General features: G+C 43.5%; 1 protein-coding gene across 2 annotated transcripts in view; it reads left to right on the top strand.

Moving 5' to 3' along the window:
* The window catches only part of Hyccin (PI4KA lipid kinase complex subunit hyccin), a 64,209-nt gene that overhangs the window by 6,298 nt on the left and 34,882 nt on the right, over window positions 1-23,029 (top strand). For both annotated transcript variants that reach the window (XM_065452192.2, XM_065452195.2), the window contains exons 2-7: window positions 6,589-6,671; window positions 8,545-8,652; window positions 12,250-12,387; window positions 15,993-16,037; window positions 17,446-17,526; window positions 22,728-22,846. In XM_065452192.2, coding sequence (XP_065308264.2) covers window positions 6,630-6,671; window positions 8,545-8,652; window positions 12,250-12,387; window positions 15,993-16,037; window positions 17,446-17,526; window positions 22,728-22,846 — 533 coding nt within the window. In that variant the 5' untranslated portion in view covers window positions 6,589-6,629. The remainder of the gene's footprint in view (window positions 1-6,588; window positions 6,672-8,544; window positions 8,653-12,249; window positions 12,388-15,992; window positions 16,038-17,445; window positions 17,527-22,727; window positions 22,847-23,029) is intronic.

The following is a 23,029-nucleotide window of genomic DNA, read 5'->3' as shown; positions in this document are numbered from 1 at the left end:
CCCCATCAAAATGTGGCCGCCGTGGCCGGGATTCGATCCCGCTAGCTTGTGCTCAGCAGCCCAACACCATAGTCCCTGAGCAACCACTGCGGGTAATGGATTCATTAGCGAACTGTTCTCATTACTGAAAGCAATGTGGTCCATATAACTCGGAAGACAGGGGGTTGTGCTGACTCAAAAACTTGATGGTGTTCATAAAATCAACCTCGGAAGGTTTCTGTAGTACAACCAGGGCTCTCAGCATCTCGTAGGTCTGCTCACGGCACACTGTGAGGAGAACCGCTTGCTTCTGGGAAGATTTGAAGATGTCGTTGGCTTCATAGTAGAACTCCAGACGCTCTACCCATCATGACCAGTTGGTGCTGGGGACAAATTCTGGTACCTTTCCTTTAGGCATCATCTTCAAGGAAAGCTTGCTTCGCAGGCTCATTCCCTTGTCATCAGTATAGTAAAATGCCTTTTATTGCATTTTAGAACACTGCAAAGCAGGCTGCATGGTCACGAGTTCTTGGTCACGCCATTTCGCTCTCCTTGTCTTCACTTGCTCGTCCAAATGCCAATGTAAAATAGTCATGTAATGAAAAAAATAACAGAAAGCTCATGGGAAAAGAGTTGGCAGCACTGGATAGGCATGTGGTAGATAGTCATGTCCAGGCACGTACCCAGGATATTTTTTCGGGGGGGGCCCACCACCTCCATCATCATCATCATCATCACCATCATCATCATCAGCCTGTTTTATGTCCACTGCAGGACGAAGGCCTCTCCCTGCAATGCGATCTCCAATTACCCCTGTCCTGCGCCAACCGATTCCAACTAGCGCCCGCGAATTTCCTAATTTCATCGCTCCGTCTAGTCTTTTCTCGTCCTCGATTGCCTTTTCCTTCTTTTGGTAACCATTCTGTAACCCTAATGGTCCAACGGTTATCTAACCGGCGCATTACATGACCTGCCCAGCTACATTTTTTCCTCTTGATGTCAATTAGAATATCGTCTATACCCGTTCACTCTCTGATCTAAACCGCTCTTTCTCTCTCTTAAACTTATGCCACGCAATCTTCGTTCGATCGCTCTTTGCGCTGTCCTTAACTTGCTCTCAAGTCTCTGCCCCATGTGTCAGCACTGGCAAAATGCACTGATTGCACAACTTACTTTTCAATAATAATGGTAAGCTTCCAGTCAGGAGCTGGCAGTCTGCCGTATGCGATCCAGCCTATTTTCATTCTTCTGTGAATTTCCTTCTCATGATCAGGGTTGCCTGTGATTAATTGACCTAGATAAACGTGCTCCTTCACAGTCTCTAGTGGCCGACTGGCGATCGGGAGAGAGAGATGCAAATGAAAGGAAGGCAGGGAGCTTAACCAGACTTAAAACGTCCGGTTTGCTACCCTGCACTAGGGGAAGAGAAAGGGGAAGTAAAGACGGAAAGAAGAGCGTGACAAAAATGAAAGCATGAGAAAAAAAAATATGAGAAGGGACGAAATGGGGTCATTATAGTCGTTCTAATAGGCCACTGTCACGTAGAAAAGTCAACAGAGCCTTGACCGACTTTTGCTGCGACGACAGTTCACATCGGCATTCCAAAACTGACTGTTCTGAAAGTGGCCTGTCGTCAAGGCGCGCCAACGCGGTCGCTAGTGACAGCCGGTGCGCGCTGTATCGAGGACAGTGGCAAAGCACGTGTTCGATAGTCTCTTCGCCGCCGCAGTGTCTGCAAGCCGCGCTGTCATCCATACCGACTCGGAAGGCGAAGGATCTTGTATCGGCGACACCAAGCCACAGTCGGCAAAGTACTGCTGTTTCGAGTCGAGAGAGTCCAGGTGGGGGTCGAAGTCGAAGGGATGGATCCAGTCGGTGTAGACGTGTATGCTTTAAGCTGGGTGTGTTCCATAAAGTTTTGATGGCTTCATTTGCAAGCACACGAATTTTCGTTGCAGCGTCTGTTCTTGAGAATGGAATGGAGTCTTGCAAGCCCTCCTCGTGTGCAGATCGTGCTGCTGCGTCGGCAAGTTCATTGCCCATTATGCCACAGTGGCTTGGAATCCACTGCAACGTGATGTCGTGTACTTGCTCGACGAGGTGGTGAAGCAGCAGTCTGATTTCCATAACTAGTTGTTCGTGGGGTCCTCGGCGTAGGGTAGAAACCAAACAATGAAGAGCAGCCTTGGAGTCAGTGAACACGCTCCATTTCCTGGGTAGTTCTTCAGAAATTACACGAAGTGCACAACGAATAGCAGCAAGCTCCGCGGCAGTCGATGTAGTCTGGTGAGATAGTCGAATCTTAATTGTGGAAGGTTTTGCAGGAAAGATCACCGATCCTGCAGACCCATTCACCGTGGCTGAAGCGTCGTATAAGATGATGATGCTCATTGAAGCGTCGTATAAAGATGATGATGCTCGTTGTAAGTCTCATACAGCAAGAGCAGTGAGAGCTGCTTGAGTGCTGGAGACGAGAGTTGGGCCTTTGTTCGTATTCCTGGTACCATTAGTCGAACATTTGCTCGAGCCAAGCACCATGGTGGAAACGGAACTTTCGCTGGAGCTGTATAACCTGATGGAAGGTATGCACGATAAGGCAGGACTGTTTCGCAAAAGGAAGCACGTGGTCGATCCTCTGGCAGTGAGGCTAGATGATGGGCAGAGGCTCGAGCAAGGTGACTTACGTGTGCTCTGAGCGCTTCCATCACTATATGGGTTTTGGCTGGGAAATCGTGTGCAATGGCAATTGTTTCAGCCGTTGACGAACACCGCGGCAATCCAAGACACACTCTAAGTGCCTGGGCCTGGACGCTTTCGAGTGTACGGATATTACTTCTGCAGGTGTTGGTCAGCACAGGCAAGCTGTGTCGCAAGTACCCAAGAAAGAGCGTCCTGTACAGTTGCATCATTGCATGTACTGAAGTACCCCAGACATTTCCTCCAAGAAACTTAAACACATTAGAGATATCTGTCAGGCGCTTCTTTAGGTAGGCCACATGAGGACACCAGCAGAGGTCGCGATCAATTATTACGCCTAAGAATCGGTGCGTCCTGACATAAGGTATGCTTTGACCGTCGATAGAGACATCGTATGATCTCATTGGCTTTCGGCTAAACGCGACCAATGCGCATTTTTCTGGCGAGATCTTGAGGCCTTGTTCATTTAAGTATGCCGATGTTGACGTGGCAGCTTTTTGAAGCCTGGCGCGTACTTGCGGCCGTGTCACACCAGATGCCCAGACGCAGATGTCATCGGCATACATGGATATTTTAATTGTGCTCGGAAGTCGTTCCACGAGACCAATGAGTACAAGGTTGAAAAGTGTGGGACTCAAGACACCGCCTTGTGGAACTCCATGGTGCGTATAGTATTGCGAGGTTGGGCCAGCTTCAGTCTTAAGAAAGAGAGACCGCCTATGTAAATAACTGCGAGTCCAACGATATAATGGACCGCCTAGGCCCACCGATTCCAATGCTTCAAGTATGGTGTCATGAAGAACGTTGTCGTAGGCTCCCTTTATGTCTAAGAACATTGCGACAGATAACCTCTTACACGTCTTTTGGTGTTGAACATAGGTTACCAGATCGATAACGTTGTCGATAGAACATCGGTGACGTCGAAAACCAGCCATGGCGTCCGGGTAGATTTCGTAGTGTTCAAGGTACCACTCAAGTCTGGCGAGGATCACTCGCTCCATTACCTTCCCAACGCAACTTGCCAGCGCAATTGTTCGGTATGAAGTAATCTCTAAGGGAGACTTGCCAGGCTTAAGAAGCGGTACCAGGCGGCTGATCTTCCAATCTTGGGGAACGTTGCCCTCCTGCCACGACTCGTTATAGATATTAAGGAGTGTTCTTCGTGCCCGTTCACCAAGGTGACATAGCATGCGGTAAGATATGCCATCCGGACCAGGCGACGACGACCGATTACATAGGGCGAGCGTCGCGTCAAGCTCTTGCGTCGTGAAAAGCAGATCCATGCGTGAATCTCGTGAATCTGGAATACGGTTCAATGTAAGCGAACCTGTACGAGTTGGCTGGCCCGCAGCCATAGCACAGAAGTCTTCCGCCACATCAATGTCTTGTCGGCGCTGGAATAGTGCTAGGGCCTTAAACGGGAAACGCTGTTCCGGAACAGAACGCAGACCACGCACAGTTCTCCATATTTGAGATAGCGGTTTGCGGGGATCTAGCGACGCACAAAATTCGACCACCGCTGAGCCTCTAGTTTGTCCATGCGGCGTTGTATTTTCTTTTGCATTCGCCTGGCTGTTCTTAGATCCTGAATTGACTTAGTGCGTCGATATCTTCTTTCGGCACGACGGCGAATCGCACGAAGCCACTCCAATTCCAGGTCGAATTCAGAATACCTTGGAGAACACGTGAGTGTGCGCGTGGCTGTCTGTGCCGTTTCCTTGATAGCTTGTTGAAGTCCACAAGAGAGGCCTTTGTGACAAGCGTCCTCAATGTGGGATCCTGATCTCTTGTTCCTTTGCTGTTGTTGTTGTAGTTGTAGCCTGTGGCACGTGTGGCTCCTACCCACGATGGGGGATTGGCCAAGAAATGGGTGGATTATTCCAAAATAATATAGAGCATAAATTTCCTAATATCTATGGGAATAGCATTGAATAGGGTTGAATTACCCGCTAAAATAAAATCAGGAAGGTGCTGTTGAATGAAGAATAATTAATGTAAAAGTAATAAAAAATAGAATTTAGCAGGGCATTCGTTTAGATTCTGTAAGGAATGTTTGGACAGCGAAGCATACATCCCTGTGGCTGAATCCCAAAGTGGACGGCCCGAACGAAAGAATTGCAGGTTCTCTCAAGTCCAGGCCAATTCTTCGAAAAGGTATCTCCAACAATCTTTTTCTTAACGCAGCAAAGCGGCGGCGAGATAGAAGAAAGTGCTGTATCGTCTCCTCCTCCCCACAAAAAGAACAAAGGGGAGAGGGAACAAAACCCGACCTGTATAAATAGAAATTTAGGGAGGGAATGCGGCAGCGTAATTTGGTGAGGCAGACCTCAAGCATCTTTGTGTAACAAGATTCGCTATGCCAGGGAAATGCCAGGTGTTTATACTCTGCAAAAGCTGTCAAATGTGGGTTTCTGGGTTTCTGTGGGTTTCAAATGTGGTTTCTGTCAAACAGGAGTTTCTGTATCCTGTTCATTACTGTTTCTAAGTGAGGTATCGTGACTCCTCTGGGTACTGTATACAGGTCAGCTTAGAATTTTTCCAATGCTTTTACTATATCTTCAAGATTGCTGATGATATTCCCCTTTTTATCTTTTAGTGCATACATCATGGTTTGTCCTATGCCAGGTTTCTTTTTTACTGATTTCAGGCTGCGTTCATTTTTTACGGCTTATTCAGTGTTTCTCATGTTATAGTTTCGAATATCAGTTATTTTCGCCTTGTTGTTCAGTTTTGACAGTTCCGCGAATTGCGTAACGCTGTGCGGCCGCCAGTCCCATACAACGGCGTAAAGCGCAGGACTCTGCGATTCTAGACGTACTGCGCTCACCGCGAAAGGTTACAAAAACACCCACATAAGCACAGCCGAGAATTGGCTACGTGAGGCGGTTCGACCGATAACTGTAGAAGCGTCATTCAAAACAAGTAATTGTTCTCCACTTCCGGTGGCGTTTTCTCTACTTCCTTTTTCAATAAAAAGATGTGGATCCATAAATAGTCTCATAAACAACGCTTAACTTTTTTATTATTCGCTTTTACTTGCCGTTTGCTTTTTGCCTTGGCTCTCTCCCTTAGCAGATCGCTTAATTTCTCAACTCCTTGCGATTTTTGTTTCCAGTTGCCAATTTTGCACAAAAAGTGCTATACAATTAGGGAAAAACAGACGAGGTAACGGGCGACAGTCATCTTGCTTATGGGTTTAAGGGTTATTGCAGGGTTTCATGGTGGACGCTCTTTCACATTATTTTATTTCCCACCTTATCTAACTCGTATCACGTGTATATGGTTCCGGGCATCTGCCAGCATCGCGGCGAGCCGTAACTCAAGAAAATAATGAAGGAAAGGGAAAAGTTAAACGCAATTGGCGTTTTCTCCGGCCGCAACTCGTTCCATGGGAGTACAGACCAGCTGAGTAACAGCCGCATCCCTCTCCTGGTCCCAGGATCAGCCTAAACAAAGAAGGTTAAACTAACAAAAGCAACAGCTATGCACGTGACGGTTGAATAGATGGTGACAACTGAACGCATCTCGAGTTAATCGCGTGGTGGCAGAATCTATGAGAAACCTGTCCTTCACATTACAAGAGGTGCCGATAACTACTGCCATCTAAAAGGAGTGAAAAAGGCAGCATAATGCTGACCGATGAACAGCTGTCAAGTCTCAACATTGATCTGGTGGCGCTTTAGGAATGTGTGAGGAGTGGTGGCGTGGGCGGGGAGGGGGGGGGGTGTATGCCACTTGATTTCGGGGGGGGCCCGGGCCCCCCCGGGCCCCCCCCTGGGTACGTGCCTGGTCATGTCATATATAAAAACCATGTGGAGGGCATTTAGCCCTTGAGTTTAGCACCAAGGACTTGTTCAGGCTCTGGAAAATGCAATGTTTCATGTCCCTCTTTTTTTCTGCTTTCTTATGCAGAAGGATTCTAGAAATCAACAGCTGAAGAGGATGTGTACCTCATGGCGGACTCCATTGTACGAGATTTCCTTCTTGATTGTAAGGTGTGTATTTCTGCTGCATTAGGTTTGCTTTGATTGATGCAAACACTTTTGGCATTTAGTGCGCTTTCTAACCAAATTGTGTAGTGGCAGTTGTTATAGCTAATGAACTCTAAAAGAATGTTCTGGGCTTGAGCGAAATACAGGGTGTATGTAAAGTGAACATAGTGGTAATAAAGGCCAACCGCAATTAAATTAATCATAAAAAAGCCTAGTTTCAGATAGTATAACTATTAGGGGTGTGCAAATGTTTCAAACTTCAGAATAACGAATCAAATACTGTCATATTTGACTCAGTCTTCAAACCAAGTAAATGCAAATACGCTTTGCATGCTTTCTGAATAGTTCAAAACATCAACTGCACCCAAATAAACATAAATTTTGGGCAAAAGCATGGTAAATTTTCATTGTATAGACATAAAACATGACAACTTACATTGTTGAGTAGGCTACGTCACTTAAGTAGACATGGCTGCCCGCGTAGGAAATAAACTTTGGCCTACCTGCTCATCGATGTTGTAGCCGTCGGTTCTCGTTAATTTTGACTAGTTCTGAACACTCAACTAGCCTTGAACCATGCAATACTTAAGGTCAGAGCACACACACACTTGCCAGCACATGCTCACTCCTGGCTGCTCTTGGTTAGATGCCTTGGCAGACTTTACTTCATATTGAGCTGTTGATAGTGCTTCAAGATGTGCAAGTTGGACGTGGCTACTATTTGTCGGTCGCGCTTGCACAGGACAAATCTGGTGCAGGACAAAGCTGGTATGTACCACATAGCACCAGCACAGCCAGACTGGAGGGTATGAGCACGCATGCACACTGAAGCCCTGTTGGGCATAAAGCAAGTGTGGTGCATACATGTTACAGCTGCGTGTAACTGTGGTTTACTACGTAGTTTAGATACAGCTGCTGACTGCCGACGAGTCCACTGGCTGAGGACAACCACATTTGGTGCATTGTAGGCACCAAAATCAGTAGTGATGTCTAGGTGAACATCCAAAATCAAATTTGAACTGCATGCCATGGTGATGCTCCGCCGTAGCCTTTGCAGTGCAAGGTATTAAAGAAGAAATGGGAGCACAGCGAATGAGATCATGTGTCACCTTTGATTATCAACAACTCCGCGTATTCTGAGCGCACTGAAGTATTCTTTGTGGCAAAGTATTTTTTAAATAGTCTATTTGAACTTCAAATGTATTTCTCGACATTGATAAACAGTGGATCAGGGCCCCTCTAAGAATACTGGAATGTGAACACCCAGTATTATTTCTGTTAACGGCTCTTCATTATTCAAAAACTGCTCAAAAGGTATTCTATATTCGATTTTATTCACTCCAGGCATTATTGGATTCGTATTTGATTTAGTCTTAATGTCGCTGTTTGCACACACTCGTGGTAGTTATAGAACAGCTCTCATGCAAAATTTTATGTTTGAAATAGGAATGAATGCATCAGAAAAAGCTAGCAAAATTTGACGATTTTAATACTGAAATTGAAAAAAAAAAGCCACCATTACTGCACACCAGAAGTAATGCCTGCCTTGGGACACAGAGCTCTGCAGTATGACCTTCGAAATAAAGCATTGCCTGTAGCGCACTGAAAAATTCTGAGGCGACAGATTGGGACTTGCGTCATGTCCACTAATCACTAGGTACATGCCTCATCTGCTTAGGTGCTATTTAAAGGCTGCGAATGAGACAATTGCAGTTACCAGCAATGCAACTATGCAGTATTGTTTCAGTATTATGTAGTACTACTCATTTGCTACCAGTTTAGCAAAAGTGAACTTTTGTTGCAATTAGCCTTCAAGAGATGAACAGTCATTCAAAATAACCCACAATGACATTCCTTCACATGTCCTGTTTCACAGTCAGTGACAGAGGCTGAAGTTCACACTTTTGCCAACACGATACGTGACAACAATGAGCTGATTGAGGCCATCATCCTGGTGCTAGAAGAGAAGGAATATCACCGGGATGTAAGTATGGTGATTCTGTCTGCATTACACATCCTAAGAATACCATGTAGTTTGTTTTCTATATTTTTTTTTGTAATTTTAAATCTGGGTACTGTGTGAACAGATATTTTTTTGATAATGAAAGAACAAAAAAGTTAATATCATACTTTGTGAATCTATCCTAACCAGCAAGCTGCTCATTTACCATTTTGCAATATAGCGATGACAACACTGGACAGTGTGACATGATAGTTTCATGATGACATACAGTGGTGACCAAAAAGATATAATGTTTTAGTTTGTCACGCTGAAATTGAAAATTTACTCCATAATATATTATGAAATGGCCTGTTTTAGATCTTATTTACCTAAATATTTCACTTTTCTGCCACCAGGGATTCACGGGGATGTTACTTATATCTTTCGGTTAGATTTCCATGTTTTTTCTATCAAGGCAGCTTTGTATCACTTTCTTTGTTGGTCTTTTCTGGTCTATTACTAGGTGATCCTTACTTTACACTGCAATATTCTTGAGGTACAGGCATTTCTATATATTTCACTTAGCATGGGTATAGTGAACGGTGCAAGTAAGTTAGCAAACTCAGTTCAAATGGCAATTGCTTGCAACTACCAGTTCAGCAGGCCACAGTACGAGCTTTTGAGGCAGTTTGATGTGGTGCAGTCGATGATTTCAGTTCATTTGAAGAGGATCGAGGTCAGGGTAGAAGTCGTCACAAGATCTTCGCTGGGATGACCCAGATGGACATCTGCTGTGACTGACAGAGCCATTGTTTTGGCAGGCAAGAAGAATCCTTGATGCTCTGTTGGGGACATATCGAAGGATCTTTATCTGGTATCTGGCTCCAGCCTGGCCCCATAGACTGTTAGACATTGCCTGCCATCTGCTGGACTAAATTCCAGGAGGCCAACAGAAAAATACTAATCAGTATGAAGAACCAGGATGCCAGGTTAAGGCAGGCAAAAAAGCACTTGAACTGGACACGTGAGGAGTGTAAGTGGGTGATCTGGTCAAACGAATCCAAGTTCTTGTTGTTTGGGAGCGATGACATTCAGTATGTATGTTGCCCAAAATGCGCCATATTCTATTAGGTTTCCTATTGTAAAGCATGGAGGAAGAAATGTCATGGTATGGGGCTGCTTCTCCACTCTTGGAGCTGGTCCACTGCACAGAATTGGAGGTATTATGACGGAAGAGGTTACAGAAAAAACTTGAGCGCATGATGCTCCATGGGCATGCACATACTTTGTCCGTAAGTATGTCTCCCAACAGGACAATGACTCAAATCACTCGCTCAGTCTTGTGAAGAATTGGTTCCAGAGGAGAAGTGTGAGGGTCATTGAGTGGCCAAGCCAATCATGTGACCTGAATCCTATTGAACATCTGTGGGAAGAGTTGGGGCATCGACTGAGGTCATGAAAGTCGGCAGCACCGAGGAGAAGTTCAACCAGCTACCTCATGAAGGGATGAACATTGATCAGATCGCTAATGACCATTGACAGCTTGCTGGACTCAATGCCTCATCACTTCCAACTGCAATTAATTCCTATGGGTTTCCAACAAAGTATTGAATTCATTATTGAAGTGTATAGAACAACCTCCTATCTTGTACCTTGGTTTTTTATAAAAGTAACTTTATTTCCAACACCCTAATAAACCACTAAAAGCAGTTTTCAATAAATGTCCATTTAAAGGAAGGTCGTGGTTTTGTCTTCAGACAAATATTGGCCTGTTGTGTATGAATTGTTTACAAATATTTCCTAGAAATTATATACACAAGCTTAAATGTGGTAAAACAATTTAAGGGTGAGAAACTAAAATATCATATCCTTTTGTTCACTACTTAAGATGTATATGTAAAGAAGACAGAGCATTGCTGTACTTTCAACTGCTCAATTTGCAGTCGAAGTGTGTGCTTTGAGACGTCGCTTGCATAACATCAAAGAAACAAATAAAGTGCCTGTTTCTTTTGTTTTCTGCTCACGTGATGTCTCTAAATCTGACACTTTGGGTTTAATAGTCCAAAGTAACACTCTGTGCTGGTGTTGCCTTTATGTATTTTGCTATGTCATCAAGTATCATATCATGTTTTGCTGCATGCACCAGCCTGTCCATGAGCATGTCCACTTGCTGCAACCGATTTTTGCACAAACCAAAGCTTACATAGTTTTTCCCACATACACTCTCAGACTGAAAATCTATTCCTGGACATGTAATTGAGGCAGCTAACTTTGGTGAAGCTGTTGAATTGCATTTATCTTTTAAAATATTTTTTTTCATGTTATTTTACAGCGCAAGTTAAAATTGTGCAGAGTACTGATGAGTGCTTGTTTTTCTTTTTTTGAAATGTGTGCTCATGGTGTGTACTATTACATGTACGTTTGTATTGTTGTTCCACTTCAGCTTGGGCCAATAAGGCTTGCAGTATTGTGAACTCAAAATTAAAGTGGCATAATGTACATTATTTACCAACACCTTGAATGGAAGTGCTGTTACTTGCACATGTAAGCATTTTGTTCACTCTTTTTTTGGGAGCAGACAGTTATGTGTATGCCCGGGCAGTAGAGCTCTTCTTTGTGTGGCTGCTGCAGATTTTCAGACCTCATTCACTGATTCATGTGCTTGTAATATTTGTCTGAATGGTAGCACCCAGTGACTTCTGAAACACATGGGCTGAAGTTTCAGCAGCACAAGTCAGGAGAGCCTGTGGAATGTTCATCTAGCTCGATAATGAAGGGAGCAGCCTCCTGCAGATTTCTTGTTTGTTTCGGATTCTAGAATGCCAAACAGTCTGTTGCGAAAAAGCCTAGCGTGTCGCAGGTCCTACGAAAACTTAGCATTTGCAGAAAGCTGGTATACTGCTGGTTTCGAACAGGCTCAATAACAGTGAACAACTGTCATTTGTTAGTTATCTCTCAGTATGTACAAACAAGCTGTGAGCATTGTACATTTGATTGCTTTATTGAGGGATCAACTTAGTGATTTAAATGGTGCATGAAAAAGTTCTATGGTGGTACTTTTTCTGTCCTCCTTGTAATCATAACTTTGATGCAAACAAAGGTAGATTACTCATGCTTTTCAGAAGCCACTAATATTTGAAAGTTTGAGAATGATTCTGCCGTAAGGAAAATAAAAATTGTCCATGGTGCTGGTGGATTTGACATTTTTCATTTCAGTTGGTATTTTGTTATGCAGACTTGCTGTGGTAGCCCAGTGGCTATAGCATTGAGCTGGGAATGTATTCTTGAATGCTCACTTTCAGCATTACTATCACTTTCGTGGACATACAAAGTGCATTGAATGATTCAAGCGACGGTTGAGCCTATCAGCTCAACCGGTCTTGCAACAGCAGCCTATCAGCATGCACTGAAAGTGATATCCCTGAAAGTGACTGTCCAAAAATACGACCCCTGCTGAGAAAGTGGTTGTGGGTTCAATTCTCAGCCACGGCAGCAGCATTCTGGTGCACATTAAAATCCCCAGATGGTCAAAACAAAACTAATTCCTAGCCTTCCACTTCGGCATTCCTCATAACTAACCATGCAGTTGTGAGACATTAAACCCCATAATTTAATACTTTTTGGAAATATGTTCCGCAGTTTCTGGAGCCTCTGTGCGAGCAGCTGTTCATCTTCTTTCAAGCCCAGGAAGAGGCGTTGCGTCAGTTTGCTCACTTTTTCCTCCCCTGCGTGATCGGCAACTACCTCAGCAGTGTGCACAGGAGGGACCTGCGGAAGGTTAGCTAGCCTTTTATGCCAACATCTTTGCAAATTCCAAGAGGCTGCCAGATGTGTGGAAATCATAGCATTGTGGCATGCCTTTATGCCTTTTTGACTCTTGGCTACGTAGCCAGACTCCACATGTAGTTTGAAGTGTAATGGACCCTTTTACAAGTTGCTTTTCCAATGCCTTGCAGAAATTTTGTCAGACCGGTGCTGGTGCATGCCTTTGCACATACAGAAAGACATTCATTTTGATACCCTATTTGTAGTGGTATGCACATTCACTGAATATAATAGAATAGTAAATGTTTGAATAATTTGATTCGCAAATCAAATATCTACTATTTCATTTTTTGCTTATTCGATGTATTCGGTGTAGAGACTTGTGCAGCGCCACATGTCGCGTGCGCCGCTGAGTCCTTCGATGTTGCCCAAGTGACCATTTCACTTCGTTTTCGGCGCAGAAGGAGCGTCGGATACACCACGGGCTGGCCACCTCAGCTAACATTGTAGTGAAATTAGTCACCGTAAGCACTGCCCGACGTTGACCCGTAGTGGCAGTCACACACGCAGGGCCAGAACGCCGCAAATCGTAGAATGGCGCCACGTCGGCCGGGGCCGCCTCTGGCGATACAAGGTCTGTCCATGTCGGCAGGACCAATCAAAATGATAATGTGCTGCTGAGAGAAGAAACCGCAACAGAAGCAGTGCATATTTCTTAAAGTGCGAAAGCATGTGTCTAGAACGGGCCCATTAGCCACCGATAGGCATGTAAATCGTGTTGGATATGCGGTGACGAACTTCACGCCGCTACAAGAGCCATCAGTCTAACTGACACACGCGATCTTGGGACCGATCGCGATCATGAATTTATTACCCACTAACATTCTGCAACTTCTTGCGGCCCTTTACTACATCCTGCGGCGGCATATTCCCTGATGGTCGCACTGCCTAGGCCAGCGGGCCTAATCGCCACAGCTTCATCGGACGTGGGTGACTAAAGTTACCGTTTGGCGCCTGCTGAATTGACATAGATGTATATTTGCAGCAGCTATGTGACACCCAGAAAGCTGCCAAACAGCCTCGCAAATGAATGCGAGTACACGGGGTCAACATTGACAGATCTATAAACGTTGAATGGGGATGGCAACACAGTTTTTCACGGCTGCATCTTTGTGACACACCATATGGGGGCCTCTCGTTCCCGACATTGTTTGTAGACGCATATAGATCTCTTTCTGTAGCTTCGAACAACCCGTCGCAAGGCGAGTTTTGGGTTAAAGGAACACTGAAGGCAAATAATAAGTCGGCGTGGAATACCATTCCAGAAACATTGCAATGCTTGTATCGCGCCAAGAAAAAACTTAGCTTCCGAGAAAATTGCATCTGAAGTGTTTGCATACCTTTATCGCAATTCAAATCTCCTGCCACCTGACGGGGGGAGTGGTGACGTTGCACTCGCCATGACCACCCTTTGCTGCCGTCGTGGAGTGAAGTGGCGCCCGACAGACGGCGGTACCAAGCCTAGACAGAGTGGAGAATTCGCCGCTGCAGCTGCTCTTTGGTCGAGTGGCGTAGACTGTTCGGGCATCCTGCAACATCACATCGAAGTTGCTGCTATTTGCAGTTCGTGTGAGTTTCGCGAGCCAGCAAACCCAGCACAGCACTACGCGATAACTATTGAAACGCGAAAGCGTGTCAAGCGAAAACGAAACCTTTGGCCGCTTGCATCATTGTCAGCGTTATTTCAGTGAGTTCTCTTTTATAAAAGTGAAATAGAACTGGACAAGTAGCATTTTATTTCATCTTTTAATACAATGCAGGGATGTTTTGTGCAATGAGTGGTTGAGTACTAGTGACAGAACTGAGGAGTGCTTTCGTCATCAGGTAAGTACTTGAATGCCCCGGGGGAGTCTCTAATCATGTCCTGCATTTACCTCAATTTCTCTATAATTAAGGCTCTGTTCGCGATATTGATGCCTTAGAGATTCTCGAGGACTAATCTATCACTTTACCTTGACTTAATATTTGCCTTTGGTGTCTCTTTAAACGATGGCTGCAAAAGTGCAATGTGACTATAGTGGTTTGAACACTCGGCTGCATACATTTGCACAGATGGCGGATGGAGAATGGTGGGTGTCTGGTGTGTATTAACCATAACAGTCCTGATTTTAGCCTCTTTGACCAGTGGCAAATCATGCTGACAGGCCTTATGAAGTCATGACTGGGAGCTTACCGCTGCCATTGAAAAGTGTACAATCATTGCATTCTACCAGTGCTAACATATGGGGCACAAACTTGGGAGGTTAACAGAGAAGCTCGAGAACAAGTTAAGGGCCACGCAAAGAGCAATGTAACGAAAAATCTTAGGTGTAACATTAGCAGACAAGAAGAAAGCGGTATGGATCTGAGAGCAAACGGGGATAGCCAATATTTGAGCTGGCATTAAGAGAAAAAGAAATGGAGCTTGGCAGGCCATATAATACGTAAGGCAGATAACCGGTGGATCATTAGAGTTACAGAATGGGTGCCAAGGGAAGGGAAATGCAGTCGAAGACAATAGCAAACTAGGTCAGATGATGAAATGAGAAAATTTGCAGGCACAAGTTGGAATTCGCTAGCGCAAGACAGGGGTAATTGGAGATCACAGGGAGAAGCCTTCGTCCTGCAGCGGCTATAGAAAAAATGTCGCAGTTTTGCCCGAAAGGCGAAGCATCGATTATGATAACAAAATAGTGAACAGCCATACCAAGTAAGGATAGTAGTTTTATCGACCGTATAAGCTTTTAAACATAGGCATACTAACTCAATTAACGAGCATGGTGTCACATGTGCACAAGGAACCGTGAACATGTATCACTTGATGACTGTGGAAACTCACAGTCAAAACACTGGAGTGAGGAAGTGTAGCAGCAGCAGCGAGCAAATTGAACTTCGTGCTGAGTCTTGCGTCACGTGATCTGAGCCGCGAAAACTCCGTGCACGGATGGCACGCAGGTGGCTTTTAAGATACATACAGCGCGTGCCTGCCTGGGCCACCCAGTGTATAACAGATGGTATTTAAACAGACTGCTAAACTGAACCCAGATCTGAACCTAAAACTGAACTTTCATTTGAAACTTTTTATGCAGAATTTCAAAGGCATCTTGCTTTGTTTACAACACAGTCAGCACATGTTTGCTGCATGGTCTGCACACGGTGTATTTTATCCCTGGGCAAGTAAAGAGTGAAAATTGCTTTGGCGTTTTTTGAATATAATCACTATTTGGAATGGCACCGGTGCGCTTGTATGACAAGAACATTAGAGGCTGCTTCTGTGTTGGTTGTATTCGTCTGCTTTTATCATTTATAAGATCCCTCAGCCATTCACTTCCACTGCACAGACAGAGGTTGCAGGTTCAGTCCCGGATTCCAGTGGGCACATTGTGTTGGAAGTAGAATGCAGAAATACATGTGTACTTTGATTTACCATAGTAGAGTGTTGACATTTAATCTGGAGCCCTTGCCTATGATAGCTTTCCTAGGCTAATGTGCTGTTTGAGCTGTAAAACCCATCAATTTATTTTTTGCAGCATTTAATGTGCACTCTTTCATTGTGGGATGCGCTCTCTATCTTACAGTCTCTCAACTGCCTGGAAATCCTTTTGCTGGGTGCTTATAATCTGGTGAGTTTCTTGTTAATAACAGTACAAGTTGCCAGAGTGCACGAAATGGTGAGATGCTGTACTCTGCTTATATAGAAATATTATTGTAATGTCTTGTGGGGAGTTCTTGTTAGGTGACGGTACATTTTGATTTCTCAGCCGAGAATGGTCCACCGCTTCAAGTAATCCAGCTCAAGGGCTACAATTACGCTATCTGCCACTGGCGATTTAAAAAAATCCAGTATGGTGTTTAAAAAAAAAAAACACTCTGTATATACAAAACTTTGAAGAGGGGCTATACAATATACCAAGCAATATTCAGCTCTTTTGTATTACTGCAGGATGTAGATTTTCAGCTGTCATGGTATTTATGCAAACCACCTGATCTTGCTGTTTAAACTTTGCACTGTGCTTTCAGCTTGAGAGCTCAGGCTGTGCTTATTCTGTTATTTTGTACCAGTGTCACTGAAAACACATTCTATTCATCTATGCCAGAGTTACTTCGCTTTGATTTTTGAAAACAAAACTTGATGACCTATCAGTTCCCTGGCAATGAAAAAATTTATTGTAATTAAAAGCATTTATTATTGATTAATCAGAAAGGCAGGGGATTGATCACTCAGCCCTCATCTACAGTGATATAAAATTGTGGTACCACTGCTGATATTTCTTGATCTTAAAGGGCTTTGACATACAAATTTTGCTTATGCCTAAGAAGCAGGGGTCAACAGGAAAAATGCTAGCTTGCAAATGCATTTCTTCCAGTGGCTCGGAAGAAAAAGTCATGCCAGGACACCGGTGGTTGGTGGGAGGACTCCCAAATTAACATAGCCTATGGCAGCCTGGCTGCTTCAAACTTTTCATGCAAACAAGCTACTATACAACTTGATTATGGCATTTTGATCATTCAAGCAAAAGATGTTTCACTTTATGTGGCAATTTTCATTTGTGTTGTTATTGGATGTTGAAGTGATACTTGTGTAATGCATCGCATGTGCTGAGAGAAAGCTTCTTTTAGAAGATATCTTCTGGCTAAAGTGTCTGGTGAACGTAACTGGTGAACAAGACAGACGGTGAAGCCTTTTAAGACTGCTATGTTATGTGTAAAAATTTTAGCAATAAAAATAGTCATTGTTGTACACGCTTTTTTAGAAAAAATTTTTGTCTTAAGTGCTTACATTCGTGGTCATGCCATCGTGGCCAGTATACTGCGAAAATTTATTTTGCTCAATTCTATTCCTTTCGTATCCTCACTGTTGTCACTAAGTTGTCACGGACCAATCCCTGTGATAATGTATGCTGATGGAAGCTTGGAAAGGAGTAGCATTGGAACTGAGCCGGCGCAGTGTCCTAACCTGTGTTGTTGTACTCTGTGGGAGCTCTGCTCATTGCCTTATACACCTAAATCTCTTCCTGTTTCACCCGACAGCAAATCCTCGACCATGAGGGCAAGCCAGCAACGACATTGTACCACATCCCAAGCATTAGCAAGCCTTCGATATACCACGAGGTGTGTGTAAGTACGGTCTCTTCGATTTCTTTTCCACCACCTGCCTGCTGCCACTGCCGTCATGGCCGTGTCCTCCTGCCCCAGTCCTCCGCACCCTAAGGAACGACGCACCGCAGTGGCGCACTCTGTTCTGTGCACGCTGTCGTTCACCCGTCATCGTCGTCTGCCTGGCCTGCGTGCGTGAGTCCACTGCAGAAGATTGCTGCTGCTGCTGCTTGTCTTACTGACCTGAGGCACCTGACGCTGCGCATCTTATTCTTTCATTAGTTGGGACATGTTTCTTCTTCAGTTCAGCTTGCGCGCAAAGAAAGTGAAATAGGTGTTGTCCAAAGCATAGGGTATGACATGCCACCACTCGTTTCTGACACCTACTCGTTGCATATCATTGCCTTGGTATGTGGTGTACAATGACTTTTTAAATTTGCTCTTGAAAATTTATCTGCAAAATAAACCGGATCATTCATTTACTCCATGCATTACGTGGGGCACAGGCAACGAGCTGCATGTGGTAGGCAGCAACTGCAGAATAATGCCAGCACAGAGGCTATACAAAGCTTGCGTATACAGAGCTTAACTGTAGTAGTATTAAAATGTTGCATGGCACTTACAGACTTACTATTAAGCAATACCAGCATTAGGGGACATGAGACGAAGGCAACACAACGTGGCTCGTCTCCTGTGGCTTGTGTCTGTTGTCCCATCCTGTAGTGCTAGTGTCACATAATGAAAAAACAAGCCCATTGCACTGTGTTAGCAAAGGTAACACCTCCTGGTCTCTTAAGCTGCCAAAACCAAGCGACAACTTGAGCAAGGGTACCCAAGTTAATTTTTGCCTTCTTTTGATGCTACATGCAATTAGCTTCCTTTATTTCAAGGATGCTCTTGCTTTGAGGGTGCAGTTTGGACACCACCTATTGGTCTTAGTTCATTTCAATAAGGTCTGCAGCGCTGTAGTTCAGAGTGTCGAGACTGAGTTGCTTGTTTATTTTACAGCATGATATCTGTTGCAGCTTCTACTGCATAGATGCTTATTTGGATATTGAATTTGTATTTAATTAGCTACTCATGCTCTTATATTTAGGTACATGATGCTGTAGATTTCTTTTTGATAGTTGCCCCTTGCTTTTGTGCTGAAAGTAAAATTGATTTCATTCCTGTATTGCCAAGTGTTAAGACGGAGTTGTTTGTTTCTTTGTAACATGATACTTGCAGCAGCTGCAACTGTGTAGATTTGGGTAAGAGGAAAGAGTAATTTACGTAGCAGTCATTTCTTTATTTACTAGCTTGTGCTCTTAATTTGCTGAGCTACTGTTAGTTTATCACTGTGCACGCTTTTAGATTCTGGGCACTCTGCATCTATAGTTAAGCGTGACACCCCTTATAAGAACTGCAAAAGCTCTTGCCAAAAATGAAAAAATGTAATATCAGGACATGCGTGCAGGGCATCAAGTTAGTCTTGCATGGTTGGGGGTGAATGTTAGCATAAAATTGAAGGCAAATCCAGAAACAAATCAACATTCAAACTCGGAACACGAGGTCGAGAATGTAGAGAGCAGCAATCAAGACACACATATCTTTTGTTCAGCTTTGTTCACAAAGGATATATCCAGTTTGTGGTGTACGGTAAACTAAAGTCATGGTGATGCTACTTAATAGAGCAGTGTTTTAGCTGCTAACTGTTAAAAGGAGATGGCGTTCAATAATGTAAGCACTGTTTATTGTGTTGCAAAATATCTAGTTTTTTTGTAAATTATAAGTGAACCTCTTCTACTAGTCTATGTCAACAAAACATGTTAACTTGCTTCAAGGTCAACTAAGGAAGCAACCATTCCTGTCCATGGAGAAAGTGGGTTCTTCTGTGTCGGCCAACGAAATTTACCATGATCATAAAGTTACATTTGATAACAATCTTTACACCCCACAGCTGGGATTCAGTGGGATTGGTGTTGTGCTTTTGAGGGCAAGGTCATTGGTTTGATTTTCGGCCACAGTGGCTGCATTCTGATGAAAGGCAAAATATGAAAATGTTTGCATGCCAAGCTTTGGGTGCACCTCAGGCAGTGGCCACGTCATTCCAGAAACATTGACTGTTGGGCCAGTTAGTGCATCATGTCGTGTCATTGAGTGGAATAATGGCAGGAGGAAATGATGTAGACAGGACTTTCCATTATGATGTCTGTCGCTCATAGCCCTGTGTTACGTTTGGATCTTAATCGTAATCAGTCAATCATTACAGACAGATTTAGTATATCACTTGCCGTTAGTGTTGCTACCTTGGCCTTTGCGCTTACTACTAGCTAATCCGTGCTACGTATGCTTTGCATCTGGCAGTAGTTCCACCTAGTGAGGATTAGCTAGCATGTGTGAAACTGTCAGGCTGAGATTGTAGCAGTGCACTACAACTCCCTGGTGTGCAGCATCGATTGATTTCTGGCCAGAGATACAAAGCATTTCTGACATAAAGGTATCTTGTTCACAATGCTAAAGCAAGCACAGCAGAAAATTGCAAAAGCTATTGTGTAGCTCAAATGAAGTGGAGAGGCCTTAGGAATATCAGAAGTCAAGAGCAGTAAACCGTAAATGTGGACGCAGTAGTGGCTTCTTAAGTTTGTGGATAAAAAATTGCTAGGGTCGGTTTTTTCCCACCAGGCATGTCAGCTGTTTATTGAGCAGCTGATGCGGTCACTTGTCACCACGTGTATGAAAATATCTATATGGGTGTTTGCAGTGTGTTTGTAATCAACTATTGCACCAACATGAATGTTACCTTCTATGTCTACGTTGTGACATGCACGTTGCACAGAAGTGTTTTTTGAATGTGTGTTGTCGAATTTAACATACCCCGATACATCCTTTTATTCTTTTTGTTGTTCTTGGAGTTGTGCTCTGGAAATCATGCTAAGCGAAGGGACTGCAGAACAGAAAGGTGTTCTTTATAGTTTTTGTGTGAAACCTTTTTTCATGCTGGAAATATAACATTTATCTTAAATCGACACCAAGTCATGTTGGGAACATCTCACTGGCCATAGCAATAAAGCATTTTGCCAAAAAAAACAACATCACAATAAACTTTGTACTTTGGCAACTTCCTTTGTTTAAGACAAATTTAGTTGCTTTCAGGAAAAAGCTGGCACATGCACCTACCCATGAAGGTTAAAATATATATGTATATATATATAATATAGATGCTGCATAAGTTTAGTTTTGTTGGTGAGAAGAAAACAGTTGTACCTTCATATAATGAGGGTGGATATAAAGTATTCTTGGATGTAACAAAGCAAACTAAAACATTGTTCACCAGTATCGGCATTTAATGAACTTATGCTTCTCGAAATATTGAATATAACCAAAATATTCTTGTTGGATGCAGCTTCATTATATAATGAGTTTTTACTACCTAGCCTTATCTTCTAAGCAAGGATGAATCCAAACTAACGGGAAATGTACGTCTGCTAAGGCTTTTTTAGTGCTTTCGAACTGTTAAGTGTGAGACTGTGAGACCCAGAAATTGCCGTGAAAGGTCACAAAGGTTTATGCATGTGTGTTATCTGTGCAGTGTACTGTAGTGCTTACTCACAGAAAGTGAAATTGTCATTAGGGATAAAAGCTGAATAGCTTCCTGTGCTTGCTTCCACATAAATGAGGATTTTAGTTGATCTAGGAGCACGAGGACATCTTATCACAGATGTGGACCTAACACAATGCTGTGTGATGTTACTTTGTATGTTTTTGATGTACTATAGAAATCCAGTGTTTGGTTAACATAGCATAAAGTGTTACTGTATGAATGAAAGGACGATGCCTATTTGTTCTTTCTATTTATTGTTGAACACTGCATAGTTTACAGCGTTACTGTCTGAAAACAAGGACAGTGCACTGTCCTTGCTCTACAGTTTGCTTTTCTATACATTTATCCTAAAGAGCTAGAAGACGTGCACAACTCGTGATCCTTCCTATTGGCTATGAAGCACAAGTTTTAAAGGTGTCAGTTATTTATCAGACAGGGAAAACAGACTAGGAATTGGGGTCTGGTACTTATTTTTGAAAACTAGAGCTTTTAACTGGGTTGATTGGTACACAGTTAAACCTCAACATATCAATGTTGGTAAAATCAGAACTTTACTTCTTTATATTGAAATTTTGTAATATTGAAATGCCCCCCTCCCCTTAGCATGTGCTTCATCATGTTACCACACATTCACTCCCTTCCCTTCCCCCTTCCGTGCATCAAGCCACCAACCTTCTCTGCTCACCTTCTCACGTTTTCCCTCGCACCCATAGTGTACAACACGAAGGGTGTGATGGGATCTTATTGCCCTTGCACTTTATATGAAACATGATGGCTAGAGGGTCTTGTGTTTAGGAATAAAACTGCTACTCATGTTTGTCATTTATTTCCACACCAGGCAGGGATAATTGACAATAAAAATGCCAAATCTGGCGCTGACGCAACCTAGGCTCGAAATACAAAACTCTGCGCATAGAATGTGCTGCTACGAATGCATTATATGCTGCACGGACTTTGTACTTGGCATTTCTGACCTCCAAGGTTAGGTGGCACATACATACTGGGAGATTTTGGAGGCTGTGAGCAGCTCAATTCGCTGCTCTGCTTTCATGGCCGCTCTCTATCACATGGCTCTCAATTTGAGTTGCGTTTGAAAGCAGTCACATGTAAATGAACCATTTGACCATCTGAAGTAGTGGCAGTTGCCATTTATTGCATTGGTATTCCTTTGCGGCAGCAGTGAAATTTTGTTGCACTGAAATCTCATGTAAACACACTTTGCTATATTGAGCTTCAAAATGGGTGGCTTTCTGTGGATAAAAAATTATAAAAAGTTATAATTTGTTATATAAATACTTTAGTTATACTGCAGTTTGTTATATTGAGGTTTAACTGTATATGCTGATAAATTTAAAAAGTAAACTCATTTTTATTTATAGTATGCTGGTGGTTTGGCTATACTTGTCTTTTGTACCAAACAGCGATGACTGCAAATGACAACGATGATGATGGAACTACAGGGCACAACTGGCACTCCTTTGTCATGTCTCTGCATTGTCTTTATCTCAGTTTGTGTTTGCCACTCACTTATCTCTATATGTACCAACGTGGCCAAGGATGCGTGCCGCTCGGCTATTGAGTCGAAACTTTTCATCAGTACCAATATTGCTGGCCATGATCCTTGCCTGTGCAGCCCATATCGCTGCCGCAGCCCCAGCTGACTGAAAACATGCTGTCCAAGCTGGAGCATGGAGAGGGCAAAGCGACGCAGGGCCCATATGTTGCAATTGATTCACTCAGCGCGAGCAACAGGTGAGAAAGGATGTTTCTGTTTTTTTACTTGACTGAGTGTGCCAGTTTCTCGTAGCCAGCGTTTGCTGCAACTAGTGTTATCTGTGGTGTTACCTCCATTACAAAGGATGGCAGTATGGAAAGAGACCCGCCATGTTGGCTCAGTGCCTGTGGCATCATGCTGCTTATCACGGGTTCATGGGC

Source organism: Dermacentor albipictus, chromosome 1 (genome assembly GCF_038994185.2).
Source record: "Dermacentor albipictus isolate Rhodes 1998 colony chromosome 1, USDA_Dalb.pri_finalv2, whole genome shotgun sequence".
NCBI classification, from domain to species: domain Eukaryota; kingdom Metazoa; phylum Arthropoda; class Arachnida; order Ixodida; family Ixodidae; genus Dermacentor; species Dermacentor albipictus.
This window is presented reverse-complemented; position numbering and strand designations above follow the sequence as displayed.